General features: G+C 44.9%; 1 protein-coding gene across 2 annotated transcripts in view; it reads right to left on the bottom strand.

Annotated features, from left to right (window-relative positions):
- LOC122936202 (major facilitator superfamily domain-containing protein 8-like) overlaps positions 1-22,978 on the bottom strand; it is a 111,534-nt gene extending 88,556 nt beyond the window's left edge. Inside the window, exon 1 of one of the 2 annotated variants that reach the window (XM_044292294.1) lies at positions 22,728-22,978. Coding sequence is in view for 1 of the 2 variants with exons in the window: in XM_044292293.1 (XP_044148228.1) it covers positions 22,771-22,795 (25 nt within the window). In the remaining variant the exon portion in view is untranslated. The remainder of the gene's footprint in view (positions 1-22,727) is intronic. The other variant, XM_044292293.1, reaches the window with a different exon arrangement.
- Positions 22,979-23,412: the final 434 nt, after the last annotated feature.

The raw sequence follows: 23,412 nt of genomic DNA, 5'->3' as shown, positions 1-23,412 counted from the left end.
GTAGGTAATGTAAGAGAAATAAATCAGAAAAGGTATTTTCTGACCTTTTGGAAGGCAAGTTCCCCAAAATTCACATAGAGGAATAATGCTAGAAATTAGAATACAGAGCTTTATTACTGGAATACTTATTTTATAAAAGCAGAGATTATTAGAATCTGTCGGATTATGTATAGACAACCACTTATGCATTTACCTTATTTCACAGCCGAACATACACCACTTTTTAACATAGACCATAGTCACAGTAGGTCAGGAATTGCAACCATAATACAGACAATAAAATGTGCTGATAAGACGTCTATAAGGCTTCATTCACACAACCGTAGCCTGTTTTGCGGTCTGCAAAACACAGATATCGGCTAACGTATGTTCTTCATTTTGCAGAACGGAGCGTCCAGCCCTCTATAGAAAGGTCCTATGCTTGTTGTCCATAAAACAATAAGAATAGGATATGTTCTTTTTTTTGCGTAAGGAACAGACATATGGATGCAGAGAGCACACGGTGTGCTACATGCATTTTTTTGCGGCCCCACTGAGATGAATGGGTCTTCATCAGACCCAAAAGAAAATGCAGAACGAATGCGGAAAAAAATATATATATAGTCGTGTGCATGAGTCCTAAGAAAGAGGCTGAATTCCCACCTTTTTTGTGGGAGAAAAGGAGACATTGCCTTCAAATTGTGCAACCACTGTCCATTGCAAGCGGTTAGGGTCACCAGGGCCCTTTACACGGGCCAAGAATCCCAAAGATGATCAATAATGAGTGTTCACAGGAATGCTCATAAGAGATTATCTGGCGATGTAAATGTACTGCCAGATAACCGCTCGTTTATCAGGTAGTTTGATCATTTGTGCGTACGCAAAAATTATCGCAATCACAATCTTCTGCTGGCAAACAAGTCAGTATGGGGAAGAGCAATGGCATTAGCGATCACTCCTCCCCATACTGTGAAGGAGATCACTGCAGGTAAATGAAGATTGTCAGGAAGGAACGCTGCTCTGACGTCCCGTGTAAAGGGACCTTAAAGGGAACCTGTCACCCAAAAATCGCCTATTAAGCTGTTTACAGTACCTTATAGTGCTGTATAGTCGTTTCCTGATGCACTTTTTGTTAGTTTTGCAGCATGTATGCTCAGTCAGAAATCGATGTTCTATTCAGCTGCTGCCCCGTGCTTCAAGTCAGGCTTGAAGTCACGGGGGCAGCGGCCTCGGCGTCTTACATGGCCCTCTCCCCGCCCCCTGCCTCTGTGACTGACAGCCGAAATCCGATTCCGGGACCGCGCTCAACGGCCGCATGCGCAGTAAAGGGCGGCAGGAGCGCGGTCCCGGCTGCCGCGCGTACTACGCGCCGTCTTACTTTCGCCGCACTGCGCATGCGCCCGACATCCTGTATCAAACGCGCCCGCGCCCAGATGCCGGGCGCGGGCGCGTTTGATACAGGATGTCGGGCGCATGCGCAGTGCGGCGAAAGTAAGACGGCGCGTAGTACGCGCGGCAGCCGGGACCGCGCTCCTGCCGCCCTTTACTGCGCATGCGGCCGTTGAGCGCGGTCCCGGAATCGGATTTCGGCTGTCAGTCACAGAGGCAGGGGGCGGGGAGAGGGCCATGTAAGACGCCGAGGCCGCTGCCCCCGTGACTTCAAGCCTGACTTGAAGCACGGGGCAGCAGCTGAATAGAACATCGATTTCTGACTGAGCATACATGCTGCAAAACTAACAAAAAGTGCATCAGGAAACGACTATACAGCACTATAAGGTACTGTAAACAGCTTAATAGGCGATTTTTGGGTGACAGGTTCCCTTTAAGATACATGCTCCAGCTTACCATTACATGGATGTAGATAATGCTGTATTTGGTCTCTGAATGTTAAATCTATGAGCACTGCAACGTCCAGCTTTTTGCTGGTAACGTCAAGCAATTATATCTCAGCACAGAAGATATTTAAAGGGGTTTTCCAGGAGTTTCCTATTGATGACCAATAGTACCCTGTCATCGCTGTGGCTGCGGTTACTGCAGTGCTGCTCCGATGCACGTAAAAATCCCAGGAAAGCCCCTTTAAGAGTACCTGCACATAGGGTGGTTTCGATACCAAAATCTTGATTTGGTTTCGATACCATAAAAAAGTATTGCAATACTCAATACCATTCGATACCACGCAAAAAAAATAAAAACACCCAAAAAAGCAGCGTGCATTCCACATTTTATTAAATGTCCGGCCTATAATAGAACAGTCAGATTCTATTTTTTGAGGGGACAAGGTGAAAAAAAGGCAAATCGGGCATTTTTTATTAATTTTTTTCTGTTACGGCATTCACCGCATAGGACATTTTTTTTATATTTCAACAGTTTGGACTTATCGGACGTGGCAATATGTAATATGTTTATTTATTTATTGTTTATATATTTTATATGTAAAATTAGGAAAGGGGGTGATTTATACTTATTATTATTTTTTTTTTTGTAACTTTACTTCAATGGGTCCGCAAATCCGGAGATGCGGAATAGAAGCACGGAACGGAACACTACGGAGTGCTTCCTGTGGTTCCGTTCCGTGCCTAAACACTTCAAAAAGATAGAACTTGCTCTCTTTTTGCGGAACGGATGGATCGCGGACACATTCAAGTGAATGGCTCTGTGATCCCCATGCGGCTGGGCCACGATCTGTGCCCGTACATTGTGGACCGCAATTTGAAGTCCACAGCACGGGCTCCACACGGTTATGTAAACAAGCCCTAATAGAGCTCTATTAGGGTCAATAGGGACTTCACACTGTCCCTGCTGCCCTGTGCTTTGTGCACATGGCAGCAGGGAGATAACCAAGGCAGCCAGGGTTCAGTAGCGTCCTGGCTGCCATGGTAACCGATCGGAGCCCCAGGCTTACACTGCTGGCTACTGCCACCAATGATTTTAATACGGGGGGGTGCATTGCGCCACCAATGATAATTAACATTTAATACAGGAGGGGTTAACTGCCACTGATCGCAGCTCCCCACCAGCACCTGCCTCCTGGATTTGTATTAAACCTTTACTTTAATTGGTGGCGCAGTGCGCCCGCCCTGCTCCCCTCATTGGTGGCAGCGGCACAGGGGGAAGGAGAGACTGCTTCCTACTCCCCTGTGCTGCTGAGGAGAACACTGAGCGCGCTGAGAGCAGCGTGCTCCATGTTCTCTGATACTAGACTGCGCAATAGCGAAGCATAGTATCGAAAAAAGTCAAATTCTGTTATTAAGGGCAATTTCAGACAAAGTATCGATTGGGTATCGAAAATGTTATATCCGAAACAACCCTACCTGCACAACTTGCAGATTATGAGCATTTTTTCTAAAAGGATCTTCATGTGGAAAAATCGCAGTGTAATACAGTACCAACAAAGTGAGTGAGGTTAGACGAAACTGATGTTCACCCTGCATTTATTTTCTCCATACAGAAACTGACATGATGTGTGGAATCGGATTTATCAAGAGTGTCGATTGATTTTGCAGATATTCTGTTCCTTAACCCACCTACCTATCACTACTTGCATACGAGCAGAGAACAGCACAAGCATGCACCTAGTCATTATTTCAATGCTTTCACACATGGCATAAAAATCCACACTAATTTTATATATATATATATATATATATATATATATATACACACACACACACACACACATATACATACATATATATATATGGATTTCATTGTGGATTATGATTTACCAGGGAAATCTATGAAGAAGATAAAAGTCTATAGGAATACACAAGTATTTATTATGTACATTTTTCCACAAATGCATTCTATAACACAAACTACTTCCCATCTGGGCCATTTGCCCCCTAATTTCTAATTTTGCAAATCTGACATATCTCACTTTATGTGGTGATAACTTTGGAACGCCTTTACTTATCCAAGCCATTATGAGATTGTACTTCATGATAGTCCTAAATTTGAGTCTCTCCCTCCCCCTTGTGCTGCTCCCGCCGCCAATAAGGAGAGAGACGGGAGGAGGAGGGGGAGGGGCTGTGGCCACTGCGCCACCAATGAAGATAACTGACCTGTTAATACAAAAACAGGAGGCGGGTGCCGGATTCAAATAGCCGGCACCCGACCTCTATGACAGGGACCGACACCTGAGGGGGTTAACTGCAGCAGATCGCAGCCCCCTGTCATAGAGGTCGGGTGCCGGCTATTTGATTCCGGCACCCGCCTCCTGTATTTGTATTAACAGGTCAGTTATCTTCATTGGTGGCGCAGTTCACATTACCATGGTGATGGCCCATGTGATGAGCTCAGTGATGTCACCACAGGTCCTTTGTCAGGTCCTGAGGAAAGAACAGGAGACCGGCAGCTACACGATCAATTGGAGGAGGCGAGTTCATTTTTTTATTATTTAACCCTCAATTGACCTTCTACTATGCATTCTGTATTAAAGAATGCTATCATTTTCCCTTATAACCATGTTATAAGGGAAAATAATACAGTGAATAGACTTTCATCCTAGCAACCATGGGTGAAAATCGCACCGCATCCGCACTTTCGATTTTCACGCAGCCCCATTAACTTCTGTGGGGCCTGCGTTGCGTGACAAAATGTACAACATAGAGCATGCTGCGATTTTCACGCAACACACAAGTGATGCATGAAAATCACCGCTCATGTGCACAGCCCCATAGAAGTGAATGGGTCCGGATTCAGTGCGGGTGCAATGCGTTCACCTCACGCATTGCACCCGTGCACAAATCTCGTCCGTGTGAAAGGGGCCTAAGGGTGAAAAGGACAAGGGTTCCAGCCCCTAAGGGGGCTAATAGTAAGTAAAAAACAAACAAAAAAAAAAACACTAAGGCTACTTTCACTGCCTGCCGGATCCGCCGATCTGTATGTGACAGACGGATCAGTCTTGTATCTTTTTACACATTTTTACCGGTCTGCGCATGCGCAGAGCGGAAGGACGGATCCGGCATTTTGAATGCCGGATCTGGCACTAATACATTCCTATGGGGAATTCAGGCAAGTCTTTCGTTTTTTTTTCGCTGGAGTTAAACTGTAGCATGCTGCGGTTTTCTCTTTTGCCTGATCAGTCAAAACGACTGAACTGAAGACATCCTGATGCAAACTGAACGGATTACTCTCCATTCAGAATGCACGGGGATAAAACTGATCAGTTCTTTTCCGGTATAGAGCCCCTGTGACGGAACTCTATGCCGGAAATGAAAAACGCTAGTGTAAAAGTACCATAAAATATTACGTTTAAATCCCCCCCTTTCCCAAATTTTAACTATAAAATATATATAAACAATAAATAAATAAACATATTACATAGCGCTGCATCCGAAAAGTCAAAACAATAAATTATTAAAAAATATCTACTAAGCGGTGAGTGCCGTAACAGAAATAAATAAATACCATGAGATTCGCCATTTTTTTGTCACCTTGTCACCCCAAAAAATAGGATAGGACTGTTCTATTATGGGCCGAACGTTTCATAAAATGCGAAATACACGCAGCTTTTTTTTTCGTGTTTATTTTTTGCGTGGTATTGAGTATCGCAATACTTTTTTATAGTGACGAAAGTGAATAAAAATTTTCGCATCGAAACAACCCTACGCCGATCTGATCGGCGTAGCGTTCTCACGATACCAAAAATTTTGATTCGGTTTCGATTTGGCGACTAAAAATGTTATTTGGCGACTAAATTTTTCAGTTCAGGAGCCAATGGTTACTAGGTATTTTTTTTAGTCTGGAGCACTGGGTGGACTCCGGAAGGGCTGGTTTCCCTGTCCGTCTCACATCAGCGGCTTTTCCGTCTGTATGTGTAAAGTGAACGCATAGCATCCGGACTGAATCCATTACAATGGGTAAGTGCAAATCATTTTTCAATCCTCATCTCTGCGTTCAGGAGGGGGGGGGGGGGGGGGGGAACGCAGCATAATCTATATTGTGCATTTTACGCGCAGCTCTGGCTACAAACAAACTGAATGGGGCTTGTGTGAAAAATGGAAGACCTCCGGATGCAATGTGAGAGATTTATCAAAACTGGTGTAAAGGAAAGCTGGCTTAGTTGCCCATAGCAACCAATCAGATTCCATCTTTCATTTTCCAAGGAAGCACTGTATAAAGGGAATGTGCCTTTTCATGATGGAGAGTAAATGGCCTGATCTTGAACTAGATAGAGTGAGTCTGTGCAGGTACAACACCCCCAAACTGGTTACCTCCCCTCTGTACCCTTACTGAAGGCTAATAGCAATTCATTCATAAATTGTAGTAGAAATAATAGAGGAATGGCACAACATACAGACATAAGAATAGATGCTCCAGAATTGTTATTACATGGGCAATGCGTGAAGATATTAAAACAGACATGTCAGGAGCGGTGACAGGTCCTCTTTAACCTCTTCCCACACTTTGTCATAAAGTGCTGTTAAATGTACAGTGGGGTATAAAGAGGGCACAGGAGTGTGGTAATGCCATCAGCGGCGGGTGGCAGCTGCATATTACAGTCAATAATAATCATGGCATCTCAGTGGTTGGACATGTGGTTAGAGAAGGCTTCCTCTGTCACCCCATCCTTGGAATAGGTCACCATTATCAGTGGGGGTCCGACTCCCAACACTCAGCTGATTACAGAGGCCGAAGCACACCACAACCAGGAGTGTAGTGGCCATGCCTGGTTGCTGCAGCCATCTACCATTCACTTGTACTGGACTATTCTATGAACAGGTCACCAAAATAAAACTTTCGGGAAAATCCACTTAGGCTACCTGCACAAGGGCGCGGGATGTCTTGCAGAAATTCCACACTATGTTCTGTGCCGATTTCTGTGCTTTTCTGCACCAAATCTTCTACAAAATTGCATGCGTTATTTGCAGATCTCACTTTTGTAAAATCCAGCAGGATGATTTCCACACGGACCAAACAACCAAAGCGATTTGTCTAATCTCATACACTTTGCTGGTACTGTGTTACATTGTGTTTTTGCTGCACAGGAACCTGCAACGTAAGTAGGTAGCCATAGGGTGCTTTCACATAGGTTTTTGATCTTTTTCTGCAGCATTCTTGCAGTAAAAAGGCCAGTTCCAGATGTTAGCCGTCTATAGGAAACAGGGGCGTAACTACCATAGTGGTAGACCATGCGACTGCTATAGGGCCCAGAGCAAGAGGGGGCCCAGCTGGGATCATCTCCTTTTCTACTGGGGGGTTAAAACTTGATCAGGACTCAACCCTCTAAAGGAACAACTTTTTAGCAAATGTGGCAGTGAAAAAAATGGCCCAAGGGTCATTGAAAGGGGTTTAGGCGGAAACCCTTCTGTCCTGTGTGGGGGCCTGGTTTGATCCTTGCTATGGGGCCCTTATTTCTCCATGTACGCCACTGATAGGAAATATAAAATGCAGGACACAAACATGTCCTGAGATCTTTGGTAATAAGGTGGCAATTTTGTTTTTCTTGCTGCTTTTTCGAAAATCCAGCATGCTGTAGCTCTTTATTAGGCCTTTTGACGTCTTTCTCTATTGGGGTGATAGAGTTGTTCATTTTATCAATCGCTCTAAGCTCCAAATTAGTAATATGGTATCACTGAGAGAATCATCAACAGAGACAGATATGAATTCTTTTGCTTCCAGAATGTTCTCTGAGGGCCCTGGTTCTAGAAGTCTTTATTTATAGGCCACGTCATACTGAACCAAACAGTTAAAGAGGACCTTTCACTCGTATACAAACTAAAAACTAACTATATGTGGGCAGAGCGGCGCTTGCACTTACTAGTATGCCTGGGCGCCGCTCCGTTCACCCGGTATAGGCTCCGGTGTCTCAGCTCCGTCTGTTGTATTGGACTGATTTTTTGTAGGAGGCGTGTCCCTTGCTGCAGCACTGGCCAATCGCAGCACACAGCTCATAGCCAGTCTATGAGCTGTGTGCTGCGATTGGCCAGCACTGCAGCAAGGGACACGCCTCCTACAAAAAAAATCATTCCAATACAACAGACGGAGCTGAGACACCGGCAGTGGCGTCGCCAGGAAGGGGGGCCAGAGGGGGCCACGGCTCCCCCTACATCATGCTGGGCCCCCCCATGTGCCCCCCCCAACTAAAATGCGCTCAGCTCAGTCACAGAGAGTCTCTCACCTCACGCTGCTGGCAGCAGGGACTCAGGGAGCCGGAGCCTGAGGGAGGGACGGGGAGGAGCGTAATATGATCTCAGAGTGGAAGCTGGCTTCTGCCAGCCCCACCCCTCCACACCCACCAACCAATCACCGACCAGAGCTGAGGGGGCAAGGCAAGCACAGCACACCAGCAGCTCTGACTCGAGTCGTCTGAGTCACACAAGTGCAGGGAGTCTAAGAATAGAAAGGAATTGAATGAGTCACAAGTTAAAAGAATCTAAAGATCCGACTTAGGCCTCTTTCACACTTGCGTTGTCCGGATCCGGCGTGTACTCCACTTGCCGGAATTACACGCCGGATCCGGAAAAACGCAAGTGTACTGAAAGCATTTGAAGACGGATCCGTCTTCAAAATGCTTTCAGTGTTACTATGGCAGCCAGGACGCTATTAAAGTCCTGGTTGCCATAGTAGTAGTGGGGAGCGGGGGAGCAGTATACTTACCGTCCGTGCGGCTCCCGGGGCGATCACGTCATCCATGCGCTTGGGGCGCCCTGACGTCACTCTGGATCGCCCCGGGAGCCGCACGGATGGTAAGTATGCTGCTCCCTGCTACACTTTACCATGGCTGCCAGGACTTTAGCATCCCGGCAGCCATGGTAACCACTCTAAAAAAGCTAAACGTTGTATCCGGCAATGCGCCGAAACGACGTTTAGCTTAAGGCCGGATCCGGATCAATGCCTTTCAATGGGCATTCATTCCGGATCCGGCCTTGCGGCAAGTCTTCAGTTTTTTTGGCCGGAGCAAAAAGCGCAGCATGCTGCGGTATTTTCTCCGGCCAAAAAACATTCCGTTCCGGAACTGAAGACATCCTGATGCATCCTGAACGGATTTCACTCCATTCAGAATGCATTAGGATAATCCTGATCAGGATTCTTCCGGCATAGAGCCCCGACGACGGAACTATGCCGGAAGACAATAACGCAGGTGTGAAAGAGCCCTTAATTTGTGACTCATTCGATTCATTGAGTTAAAAGAACCGTGAGTCAGAGTGTAGAACAGGTTACATTACACTGAGGCTGAGGCTGCTTTTGTTGCAACAGATAGGAGAAGTGACAGATGACACAAGAGTTTAGATTACAGGTTGAATTAAATTAACCCTTTAGAATCAAATTGGCTTATACAGGTCCTTCTCAAAAAATTAGCATATTGTGATAAAGTTCATTATTTTCTGTAATGTACTGATAAACATTAGACTTTCATATATTTTAGATTCATTACACACCAACTGAAGTAGTTCAAGCCTTTTATTGTTTTAATATTGATGATTTTGGCATACAGCTCAGGAAAACCCAAATTTCCTATCTCAAAAAATTAGCATATTTCATCCGACCAATAAAAGAAAAGTGTTTTTAATACAAAAAAAGTCAACCTTCAAATAATTATGTTCAGTTGTGCACTCAATACTTGGTCGGGAATCCTTTTGCAGAAATGACTGCTTCAATGCGGCGTGGCATGGAGGCAATCAGCCTGTGGCACTGCTGAGGTGTTATGGAGGCCCAGGATGCTTCGATAGCGGCCTTAATCTCATCCAGAGTGTTGGGTCTTGAGTCTCTCAACTTTCTCTTCCCAATATCCCACAGATTCTCTATGGGGTTCAGGTCAGGAGAGTTGGCAGGCCAATTGAGCACAGTAATACCATGGTCAGTAAACCATTTACCAGTGGTTTTGGCACTGTGAGCAGGTGCCAGGTCGTGCTGAAAAATGAAATCTTCATCTCCATAAAGCTTTTCAGCAGATGGAAGCATGAAGTGCTCCAAAATCTCCTGATAGCTAGCTGCATTGACCCTGCCCTTGATAAAACACAGTGGACCAACACCAGCAGCTGACATGGCACCCCAGACCATCACTGACTGTGGGTACTTGACACTGGACTTCAGGCATTTTGGCATTTCCCTCTCCCCAGTCTTCCTCCAGACTCTGGCACCTTGATTTCCGAATGACATGCAAAATTTGCTTTCATCCGAAAAAAGTACTTTGGACCACTGAGCAACAGTCCAGTGCTGCTTCTCTGTAGCCCAGGTCAGGCGCTTCTGCCGCTGTTTCTGGGGAATGCGGCACCTGTAGCCCATTTCCTGCACACGCCTGTACACGGGGGCTCTGGATGTTTCTACTCCAGACTCAGTCCACTGCTTCCGCAGGTCCCCCAAGGTCTGGAATCGGTCCTTCTCCACAATCTTCCTGAGGGTCCGGTCACCTCTTCTCGTTGTGCAGCGTTTTCTGCCACACTTTTTCCTTCCCACAGACTTCCCACTGAGGGGCCTTGATTCAGCACTCTGGGAACAGCCTATTCGTTCAGAAATTTCTTTCTGTGTCTTACCCTCTTGCTTGAGGGTGTCAATGATGGCCTTCTGGACAGCAGTCAGGTCGGCAGTCTTACCCATGATTGCGGTTTTGAGTAATGAACCAGGCTGGGAGTTTTTAAAAGCCTCAATAATCTTTTGCAGGTGTTTAGAGTTAATAAGTTGATTCAGATGATTAGGTTAATAGCTCGTTTAGAGAACCTTTTCATGATATGCTAATTTTTTGAGATAGGAATTTTGGGTTTTCATGAGCTGTATGCCAAAATCATCAATATTAAAACAATAAAAGGCTTGAACTACTTCAGTTGGTGTGTAATGAATCTAAAATATATGAAAGTCTAATCTTTATCAGTACATTACAGAAAATAATGAACTTTATCACAATATGCTAATTTTTTGAGAAGGACCTGTATATGTTAAAGGCATCTCATTCAGTAGCTATATAACTAAGGGCCCTTTCACACTTGCGTTGTCCGGATCCGGCATGTACTCCACTTGCCGGAGGTACACGCCGGATCCGGAAAAACGCAAGTGTACTGAAAGCATTTGAAGACGGATCCGTCTTCAAAATGCTTTCAGTGTTACTATAGTAGGAGCGGGGAGCGGTATACTTACAGTCCGTGCGGCTCCGGGGCGCTCCAGAGTGACGTCAGAGCGCCCCATGCACATGGATGACGTGTACATGCGATCACGTCATCCATGCGCCTGGGAGCCGCACGGACGGTAAGTATGCTGGTCCCCCGCTCCCCGCTACACTTTACCATGGCTGCCAGGACTTTAGCGTCCCGGCAGCCATGGTAACCATTGAGAAAAAGCTAAACGTCGTATCCGGCAATGCGCCGAAACAACGTTTAGCTTAAGGCCGGATCCGGATCAATGCCTTTCAATGGGCATTAATTCCGGATCCGGCCTTGCGGCAAGTGTTCAGGATTTTTGGCCGAAGTAAAAAGTACAGCATGCTGCGGTATTTTCTCCGGCCAAAAAACGTTCTGTTCCGGAACGGAAGACATCCTGATGCATCCTGAACGGATTTATCTCCATTCAGAATGCATTAGGATAAAACTGATCAGGATTCTTCCGGCATAGAGCACCGACGACGGAACTCTATGCCGGATCCTGACAACGCAAGTGTGAAAGGGGCCTAAGGGTGGGTTCACATCACCTTTATGGATTGTACTGTCAGTGTCAGACTGTTGTCACTGTGGGTAACAATGCACAACAGACAACAATTCACATTGCACACCACAGTGACAGCTTCTGACTCCTGTCTGACTCCTGAGTCCTCCTGTCCGGCGTCAGCCTCAGCTTCCCTTTACTATAATAAATCGCTCTTCCTGACTCACTCAATACTAGTAATCAGAGAGAGCTGAAGAAGACGAGCAGACTGCACTGAGTCAGCAGCGCAGCAAGTAGTGAGTGAATCGAATGTATTAAGCATCTGCGCATGCGCACCGGCACCTAGAGTCTTCGGTTCACTTGCGAGTCAGCTCAGCAGTCTGACTCACCAAGTGAACCGAAGATCCTATTCATGAATTGGTTCATTTGAATGAGCTGATTCAAATGAACCGATTCACCTAAAAGATCCGAACTTCCCATCACTAAGCGGCGGTGCAGGGGAGGGAGAGGCGTGTCCCTTCCCCTTGCTCTGATAGGCTGCCGGCCTAGTGCCTGCAGCCTATCAGAGGCCGATGCAGGCGGCGCGATGACGTCATCGCGCCGCCTGAGCCATACAGCATGGGACACAGGCCAGAAGAGGCCTGCATCGCATCGCTGACACTGAGGTATGTGTGTTTTTTTTTTTTTCTTTTTTTTTACAATAGTGATACTTGGGGGGGGGGGGACTTACTTAATAATGGCACATTGGGGGGGGACTTACTTAATAATGGCACATGATGGGGGGGCACCTAATACTGGCACATGATATGGGGGGCACCTAATACTGGCACATGATATGGGGGGCACCTAATACTGGCACATGATATGGGGGGCACCTAATACTGGCACATGATATGGGGGGCACTTAATTACTGGCACATGATATGGGGGGCCTTATTACTGGCACATGATATGGGGGGCTTATTACTGGCACGTAATGGGGGGCTTATTACTGGCACGTAATGGGGGGCTTATTACTGGCACGTAATGGGGGGCTTATTACTGGCACGTAATGGGGGGCTTATTACTGGCACGTAATGGGGGGCTTATTACTGGCACGTAATGGGGGGCTTATTACTGGCACGTAATGGGGGGCTTATTACTGGCACGTAATGGGGGGCTTATTACTGGCACGTAATGGGGGGCTTATTACTGGCACGTAATGGGGGGCTTATTACTGGCACGTAATGGGGGGCTTATTACTGGCACGTAATGGGGGGCTTATTACTGGCACGTAATGGGGGGCTTATTACTGGCACGTAATGGGGGGCTTATTACTGGCACGTAATGGGGGGCTTATTACTGGCACGTAATGGGGGGCTTATTACTGGCACGTAATGGGGGGCTTATTACTGGCACGTAATGGGGGGCTTATTACTGGCACGTAATGGGGGGCTTATTACTGGCACGTAATGGGGGGCTTATTACTGGCACGTGGAGTCATCTACGGGGGCACTAAGAAGGGGTAATTTATACTGGTACATTATGGGGGCACTAGGAGGAAGGGGAGAGGAGCACTATGGGGCATTTACTGGGGGCACTATATAGGGTATTTTATACTGGCACATTATGGGGGACATTAGCTCAACTGGGGGCATAAGGGGGTATTTTTTGCATTGTCACATTATAAGGAGAATTATTACTACTGGGGGGCATTATGGTGGGCTTTATTACTCCCACATGGTATGACCCCTAGTAGCAGCACCAGCCTCTCCCTGCTCTGCTATTCCTCTGCCTCTTCTCCAAATCCTTATTATGAAATCTTTCTCATTAGGATAAAGCACAACATCAGCTCCGCCAAGCCCCCGGCCAAAGTGTGGAAGTGGCGACCGAGACCCCCAAGGGCCAAGCCAAGTAACTGTAAGTGTTCATGTGAAATATGTTTGTTATACACATATAGCCTACACTGTGCCCCACAATATACAGTATACTGCTACACTGTGCCCCACAATATATAGTATGCCTCTACACTGTGTAGTCTGTTCTATAAGCACCCTTGTTCTGTGGCGGCGGACAGAAAATAATCTGGAAGTGCCCCTCCCGAGACCAGGCTCTGATCCGCCACTGGACCGCTCACAGGAGTGTACATTTATTCTAAACTGTAATCCGTATCCTCTGACCTGCAGAAATCAGCACTCGCTCGATAACAACTAACAGGCAGGACCTGTAGGCTGTAGCCTGGCCCTGTTACCGAAGCTAGCCAAGTGGTGTAAGGTTAAGGTACTAGTAGAGATGAGCGGCCGCTTAATCCTGATTTAAAAGTTAAAGTTACTGCAGGATATGGATTACGGTTTAGAAATGTCAAATGTACACTCCTGTGAGTGGCGGGGAGGGAGATCTGTGGATGACACTGTTATAGGGAGGGGCATCTGTGGATGACACTGTTATAGGGAGGGGCATCTGTGGATGACACTGTTATAGGGAGGGGCATCTGTGGATGACACTGTTATAGGGAGGGGCATCTGTGGATGACACCGTCATGGGGTGGATCTGTGGATGACACATATAGCATAAGATGCTATACATTACACTGTATGTGGCATCCACAGATCCCCCCCATAGCAGTGTCATCCACAGATCCCCCTCTCTATAAAAGTGTCATCCACAGACAGCTGGATTTTTCTTCCCTGTTGCGGTTTTAGGTATTGGGTAAAGTATCGCAGCATTTCTAAGCGTACTTGTGTAAATGTATCGTTGTTATAGCTGTCCCCCCTACTTTTGTCCTGGCCCCCAGTGTGCCCCCTCAAAATTTGAAAGCTAGAGACGCCACTGGACACCGGAGCCTATACCGGGCGAACGGAGCAGCGCCCAGGCATACTAGAAAGTGCAGGGGGACCCCTGGGCGCCGCTCTGCCCACAGATAGAGTTAGTTTTTAGTTTGTATACGAGTGAAAGGTCCTCTTTAAGCCTCATATGTAATAAAAAATTAAGCCTATCATTCTTCTTACTTCAGTACTATGCATATATATAAAATATGAATGTAGAGAAGTCACACGGCTCACGTTTCAGACCCTGGTGAATTCATCCAGAAGGCAAAAGGTTCACAGTGAACTTTTCCCTATTTACCAAAGTCTTCAGCAGAAAAGTAGTAGAAACATTTCTCATGAAGAAATATAAAACAACTCCTACTCTCATAGGGAGGAAAATGCACTGATAAAACACACTGGCCCTGATTTATCATAACCGGCATGTGCTACGCTGGTCGTTACAGGGCCTGTGCTTCTAGACTACGCATTTCATTTCAGACAAGGCGCGACCCTCGTCGTAAGTTAAATGTCTCCTCCAGCAGTAACGCGCACCAGATTGCTGACATATTGGTGCCAGTTTCTGGTGTAAATTATAAATGTACCAGGGCCAATGGTGCCACTGTGAGTGAAAGCATCCATTTTGTATATGTATTCATTTTATATATATGAATAACCTGCACTTAGATAGGAGGGGGAAGGAAGAAGTACACATTTCACAGTGGGCTCCTACTGCCCCCATGCTGTTCCTTGCATTTTTCTCATCTCAAACTGGACCTAGTAACTCAAGCTTGTCTCCACTATGACACTGTTACTGCTTTTTGTGTGTATAAATGCGTGAACTGCTCATTATAATAAAGCAGGGGTATTATGAGGAACACATAGTGTATGTGTCTGTGCCATGACCTCAATCCTCAACTTGAGAACTATTAGGAGAAGTCATCACATCAGAAGGTCGGTTTGCGACCACAGAAAATGGCACCCGAACAGGGAAGAGACATCTAGAAAGGCCATTCGGATCGACAAAGGCATGACCTCCACTGGGACAGACAGACCATAACGCAACTGAACGGTAAAAAGTGTATTCTTACAACATGACCCTCTGACCCTCCCTGTTTTGACTGCTAAGATCTGGTCTTACAGATTTTAAATTGTCCTGTCCAAAGACCTGTGATGTTGGTTTAAGGTTATGCTGCTAATGTGGAGTTCAGACCTCAGCCGTGTTAGCCCCCCCATATCAAAATTTTTTAACAAAATATGTGCAGTTGGTTAGATCTTTGTTAGATCAGGTTAGATCAATTGTTCTTTGCGTTAGATCTCATACAGAAGTAGAGATATTAACAGTTATTTGCAGGGGGGGCTAACCCGTCATCAGCCCCCCCTTATCAAAAAATTGACCAAACAATTAGCTATTTTGGAAGATATTTGTTAGATCAGGTATGATCAACTAGTTGTTTTGTTAGATCTCACATAATTGCAGACTTATTAAGTGATTAATGAGGGGGGGCTAGCCCCCCCACATGCAATTTTCAGGTAAAATTTGATGCATACTAATAGGCCTTCGTTAGATCCAGTAAGATCAAGTGGTTTCAACGTTAGATCTCATTTAATTACAGAGATATTTCACATAAAAATACAGATATTAGGTAGTATTAAATAGGGGGGCTAGCCCCCCCACATGTAATTTCCTGGTAAAATTTGATGCATACTAATAGGTCTTCGTTAGATCCGGTAAGATCAAGTGGTTTCAACGTTAGATCTCATATAATTTCAGAGATATTATGGATATTTGGTATTACGTCAGGGGGGCTAGCCCCCCCACATGTAATTTTCTGGTAAAATTTGATGCAGACTAATAGGCCTTCGTTAGATCCGGTAAGATCAAGTGGTTTTAACGTTAGATCTCATATAATTTCAGAGATATTATGGATATTTGGTATTACGTCAGGGGGGGCTAGCCCCCCCACATGCAATTTTCAGGTAAAATTTGATGCAGACTAATAGGCCTTCGTTAGATCCGGTAAGATCAAGTGGTTTCAACGTTAGATCTCATTTAATTACAGAGATATTTCACATAAAAATACAGATATTAGGTAGTATTAAATAGGGGGGCTAGCCCCCCCCACATGCAATTTTCGGGTAAAATTTGATTCAGACTAAGAGGCCTTCGTTAGATCCGGTGAGATCAAGTGGTTTCAACGTTAGATCTCATTTAATTACAGAGATATTATGGATATTTGGTATTTTACGTCAGGGGGGGCTAGCCCCCCCACATGCAATTTTCTGGTAAAATTTGATGCAGACTAATAGGCCTTCGTTAGATCAGGTAAGATCAAGTGGTTTCAACGTTAGATCTCATATAATTATAGAGATATAAATATTTGGTATTACATAAGGGGGAACTAGCCCCCCCATATGCAAATTTCAGGTAAAATTTGTTGCAGACTAAGGCTACTTTCACACTAGCGTTCATAGGTCCGTTCGTGAGCTCCGTTTGAAGGGGCTCACGAGCGGACCCGAACGCTTCCGTCCAGCCCTGATGCAGTCTGAATGGAGCGGATCCGCTCAGACTGCATCAGTCTGGCGGCGTTCAGCCTCCGCTCCGCTCGCCTCCGCACGGACAGGCGGACAGCTGAACGGCCGTGCGGATCCGTTCAGACTTACAATGTAAGTCAATGGGAACGGATCCGCTTGAAGATGACACCATATGGCTCAATCTTCAAGCGGATCCGTCCCCCATTGACTTTACATTGAAAGTCTGAACGGATCCGCTCAGGCATCTTGCGCACTAAGAAATTTTTCTAAGTTATTAATGCAGACGGATCCGTACTGAACGGAGCCTCCGTCTGCATTAATATGATCGGATCCGTTCAGAACGGATCCGATCAAGCGCTAGTGTGAAAGTAGCCTAATAGGCCTTTGTTAGATCTGGTAAGATCAAGTGGTTTCAACGTTAGATCTCAAATAATTACAGAGATATTTCACATAAAAACACAGGTATTAGGTAGTCTTCAATAGGGGGGCTAGCCCCCCCACATGCAATTTACTGGTAAAATTTAATTCAGGCTAATATGCCTTCATTAGATATGGTAAGATCAAGTGGTTTCAACGATAGATCTGATATAATTACAGAGATATTTTGGATATTTGGTATTACGTCAGGGGGGGCTAGCCCCCCACATGCAATTTTCTGGTAAAATTTGAGGCAGACTAATAGGCCTTCGTTAGATCCGGTAAGATCAAGTGGTTTCAACGTTAGATTTCATTTAATTACAGAGATATTTCACATAAAAACACAGATATTAGGTAGTATTAAATAGGGGGGCTAGCCCCCCCGCCCCCCCCCCCACATGCAATTTAATGGTAAAATTTGATTTAGGCTAATAGGCCTTTGTTAGATCCGGTAAGATCATGTGGTTTGAATGTTAGATCTCATATGATTACAGAAATATTATGGATATTAGGAATTACATAAGGGGGAGCTAGCCCACCTATTTAATACTTCCTAATATCTGTGTTTTCATTTGAAAAATCTCTGTAATTATTAATTATCTCTGTAAAGATCTAACGTTGAAACCACTTGATCTAACCGGATCTAACGAAGGCCTATTAGCCTGAATGAAATTTTACCAGAAAATTGTATGTGGGGGGCCAGCCCCCCTTATGTAATACCAAATATTTATAATATCTCTGTAATTATATGAGATCTAACGTTGAAACCACTTGATCTTACCGGATCTAATGCAGATCTATTAGTCTGAATCTAATTTTACCACAAAATTGCATGTGGGGGGGGGGGGGGGGCTAGCCCCCACCCTTATGTAATACCAAATATCCATAATATCTCTGTAATTATATGAGATCTAACGTTGAAACTACTTGATCTTACCGGATCTAACAAAGGCCTATAAGCCTGAATCAAATTTTACCAGAAAAATGCATGTGGGGGGCTAGCCCCCCTATTTAATACTACCTCATATCTGTTTTTTTATGTGAAATATCTCTGTAATTAAATGAGATCTAACGTTGAAACCACTTGATCTTACCGGATCTAACGAAGGCCTATTAGCCTGCATCAAATTTTACCAGAAAATTGCATTATGGGGGGCTAGCCCCCCTAACGTAATACCAAATATCCATTATATCTCTGTAATTATATGAGATCTAACGTTGAAACCACTGGATCTTAGCGGATCTAATGCAGATCTATTAGTCTGAATCAAATTTTACCAGAAAATTGCATGTGGGGAGGGGTTAGCCCCCTATTTAATACTGCCTAATATCTGTGTTTTCATGTAAAATATCTCTGTAATTATATGAGATCTAACATTGAAACTACTTGATCTTATCGGATCTAACGAAGGCCTATTAGCCTGAATGAAATCTTACCAGAAAATTGCATGTGGGGGGGCACGCCCCCCCTTATGTAATAACAAAATCCATTATATCTCTATAATTATATGAGATCTAACGTTGAAACCACTTGATCTTACCGGATCTAACGAAGGCCTATTAGTCTGCATCAAATTTTACCAGAAAATTGCATGTGGGGGGGGGCTAGCCCCCCTATTTAATACTACCTAATATCTGTGTTTTTATGTGAAATATCTCTATAATTATATGAGATCTAACGTTAAAACCACTTAATCTTACCGGATCTAACGAAGGCCTATTAATCTGCATCAAATTTTACCTGAAAATCGCATATGGGGGGGCTAGTTCCCCCTTATGTAATATCAAATATTTATATCTCTATAATTATATGAGATCTAACGTTGAAACCACTTGATCTTACCCGATCTAACGAAGGCCTATTAGTCTGCATCAAATTTTACCAGAAAATTACATGTGGGGGGGCTAGCCCCCCTATTTAATACTACCTAATATCTGTATTTTTATGTGAAATATCTCTGTAATTAAATGAGATCTAACGTTGAAACCACTTGATCTTACCGGATCTAACGAAGGCCTATTAGTCTGCATCAAATTTTACCTGAAAATTGCATATGGGGGGGCTAGCCCCCCCTGACGTAATACCAAATATCCATGATATCTCTGTAATTATATGAGATCTAACGTTGAAACCACTTGATCTTACCGGATCTTATGAAGGCCTATTAGTCTGCATCAAATTTTACCAGAAAATTACATGTGGGGGGGCTAGCCCCCCTATTTAATACTACCTAATATCTGTATTTTTATGTGAAATATCTCTGTAATTATATGAGATCTAACGTTGAAACCACTTGATCTTACCGGATCTAACGAAGGCCTATTAGTCTGCATCAAATTTTACCTGAAAATTGCATGTGGGGGGGCTAGCCCCCCCTGACGTAATACCAAATATCCATAATATCTCTGAAATTATATGAGATCTAACGTTGAAACCACTTGATCTTACCGGATCTAACGAAGGCCTATTAGTATGCATCAAATTTTACCAGAAAATTGCATGTGGGGGGGCTAGCCCCCCTATTTAATACTACCTAATATCTGTATTTTTATGTGAAATATCTCTGTAATTAAATGAGATCTAACGTTGAAACCACTTGATCTTACCGGATCTAACGAAGGCCTATTAGTCTGCATCAAATTTTACCTGAAAATTGCATGTGGGGGGGCTAGCCCCCCCTCATTAATCACTTAATAAGTCTGCAATTATGTGAGATCTAACAAAACAACTAGTTGATCATACCTGATCTAACAAATATCTTCCAAAATAGCTAATTGTTTGGTCAATTTTTTGATAAGGGGGGGCTGATGACGGGTTAGCCCCCCCTGCAAATAACTGTTAATATCTCTACTTCTGTATGAGATCTAACGCAAAGAACAATTGATCTAACCTGATCTAACAAAGATCTAACCAACTGCACATATTTTGTTCAAAAATTTTGATATGGGGGGGCTAACACGGCTGAGGTGGAGTTCAGACAGTCTCCACAGACCAGGGTTTGTCACGGGCAACTGGTATCGTATCTCACGACTGTGTTTCAGTAAGCGGTTTGGGACATTCCTCAAGTGCAGTTAGTTGAGTACTAACATTAAGTCTGGCGTTGAGGCAATCTACGGACGCTGGGGTTTGAGTAACCGGTCTGCGTGGCTCATGGCTACGTTTTGGTAAGCGGATCTGTGCACTCCCGGAATGCAGCAAGCATTGTAGCCTTGTAACAGAATTAACAAACCAACTGTACGAATTATACATGATTGTTAGTTTTGTAAAATATCTGTTAGGGCTACATACAATAACATAAGTGAGGAATTCTTCATCTTGTTGGTGGGTTGCAATGGGATAGTGCTTGCCGGATCACACTGCCGCAAGTGTGAAAGTAGCCTTAGTGTTTTTTCAAGGGGACAATTCATCGCGTAGCAGCCGGTCTCCTGTTCTTTCTTCAGGACCTGTCAAAGGACCTGTGGTGACATCACTGAGCTCATCACATGGTACATCACATGATCCATCACCATGGTGTCTGCACAGACGGATCCGCTCCTATAATGCAGATCATGGATGTCAAACTCATGGCCCTCCAGATGTTGCAAAACTACAACTCCCATCATTCCCTGATAGCTGTAGTATGGCCAGACATGATGGGAGTTGTAGTTTTGCAACAGCTGGAGGGCCACGAGTTTGACATCCCTGATGCAGATGATGGGATCCGTTCAGAACGGATCCATCTGCATTATATTTTAGAAAAATTTCCAAGTGTGAAAGTTGCTCAGAAGGATCCGTCCAGACTTTAAATTGAAAGTCAATGGGGGACGGATCCGTTTGAAATTGAGCCATATTGTGTCAACTTCAAACGGCGTTCAGACGGTGGAGGAATTCTGTTTTGGATTCCGTTAGAATTCTGTTATATTCCATGCTATGACGGAAAGGCAAAACGAAAGCCTTTAAGAGGCATTCCGTTTTGCGTTCAGTTATAATAGAGGTCTATGGGCCGCATAACGGATCCGTCTAGTTTCTGTTATGCAGGACGGAAAACAAAGTCCTGTCCTGCATAACGGAAACCAGACATCCGTTATGCGGCCCACAGACTTCTATTATGACGTAATGCAAAACGGAATGCCTCTTAAATGCCAAACCGAAACCTGAAAACACCGGGTACACTCATCCCTAGAGAGAAGCTGTTGAATAGAGCTCTCTCTCTCTCCTCGTTGCAGGAGACAGGTGCATTCTGTTCGCCTGCTGCAAGCCATGGAGTTTTTGTGGCTTTTTTTTCTCTTTTGGGGTCCATAAAAGATAACATTTCTTTCAAACATTTTTTCCTATACAGTATATAAAGTCTATAGGAAAATGCCTGAAAGAAAACATGTGACTAGAGAAAAAAAGAATTAATTTCAAGGAATTATTTTATAAACCCCCCAAAAAACTGCCTAAAAAAAATAAAATAAAAAATATGATCTAATTGCTCCCATGTTTAAGGGCCACATACTCCTTTATTTTTTACAGCATGTGGAGCCCCTCGGACAATTTTTTTTCTCGCACTTCAATAGCCATTTAAGGCTACTTTCACACTAGCGTTTGATCGGATCCGTTCTGAACGGATCCGCTCATATTAATGCAGACGGAGGCTCCGTTCAGAACTGATCCGTCTGCATTATATTGGCAAAAAATGGCTAAGTGTGAAATTAGCCTGAGCGGATCCGTCCAGACTTTTACATTGAAAGTCAATGGGGGACGGATCCGTTTGAAGATTGAGCCATATTGTGTCAACTTCAAACGGATCCGTCCCCATTGACTTACATTTTAAGTCTGGACGGATCCGTTTGCCTCTGCACGGCCAGGCGGACAGCCTGAACGCTGCAAGCAGCATTCAGGTGTCCGTGCGGAGGCGAGCGGAGCGGAGGCTGAACGCCGCCAGACTGATGCATTCTGAGCTGATCCGCATCCATTCAGACTGCATCAAGGCTGGACGGAAGCGTTCGGGTCCGCTCGTGAGCCCCTTCAAACGGAGCTCACGAGCGGACAGCCGAACGCTAGTGTGAAAGTAGCCTTAATATTAGCAGAATCATCAGATTATAGATATTTTAAGGTCCGAATTGCACATAATAATGTTCTGGTCCAATATACAGTTAGAAACTATACAGATAGTTTAGAAAAGAGCAATTTAGTAAATTTATTAATGCACATTTATGCACTAATTCACGGGTCAAAAAGAGGGGCATTTAAGGATCAAAGAGGGTCAAAAAGAGGGACATTTAAGGATCAAAGAGGGACTGAGGGACACTTGGGAGGCACGCATTGTGAGCCCAGAAATAATCCCAGATCAGACTACACAGGGAGCGCCAAATTCCTGGGACGGGATCGCCAATCTGCATAACAAATCAATGGTTCCGGATTATCAGATTCCATTCTCCCACTGCAGACAGGGATACTACTAGTGCACGCACCTGCACCGCACCCCCCAATAGAAAGGCCATTATGGCGTCTTACTGTCAGGGTCTGCCTGCGGCTCCATGGAGTCTGTGTCAGATGCGGCTGCTTTACATACAGGACGCGTACTTATATATCAGCCCGGACCTATGACCCCAGGCTGCAGCTGTAAGCACAGGGGCCCTCAGGGCCACAGTCACGGCGTACTGCCCGGCCTATAAAGCGCCCGGGCTGCCATGGTGCCTCAGCGGCAGCTTCTCTCTGCAGACTCCGGCTGTTTGAAGGAGACAAGCTTTATTAGTCAGGGCGCGGAGATATCACAGCCAGGCGCTGCTGGGTGTGGGCTGCAGGCGCCTGTACATGGGGGCTCAGGAGCTGCACCCGTAGCGTTATGATGGGGAGGGGGGTATAAATATGTGGCGTACAGATGCATTACAAATCCTGCTGCCTGTGTGGCACATAGTACTGAGGAGTGCGTTGATGAAGCTGAGGCAGAAGCCGTGGGTCATATTATAAAGCCCTGCGCCCTGGTGCTGCAGTTACAAATGATCCCTGTAGGGAAGGGGTATTATGCATAAATCTGTTTTATAATATATATATTTGCCCCTTTATGTCCAGGATATGGGCCCAGCGTATGGGTGTATATACGAATATGCATATCCCCTGTAATGCATGTCTGTATATACTTAAAGGGAACCTGTC

This window comes from Bufo gargarizans, chromosome 4 (assembly GCF_014858855.1).
Source record: "Bufo gargarizans isolate SCDJY-AF-19 chromosome 4, ASM1485885v1, whole genome shotgun sequence".
Classification (NCBI taxonomy): domain Eukaryota; kingdom Metazoa; phylum Chordata; class Amphibia; order Anura; family Bufonidae; genus Bufo; species Bufo gargarizans.
The sequence above is the reverse complement of the archived record's forward strand: the minus strand, read 5'-3'. Positions and strand labels throughout refer to the sequence as shown.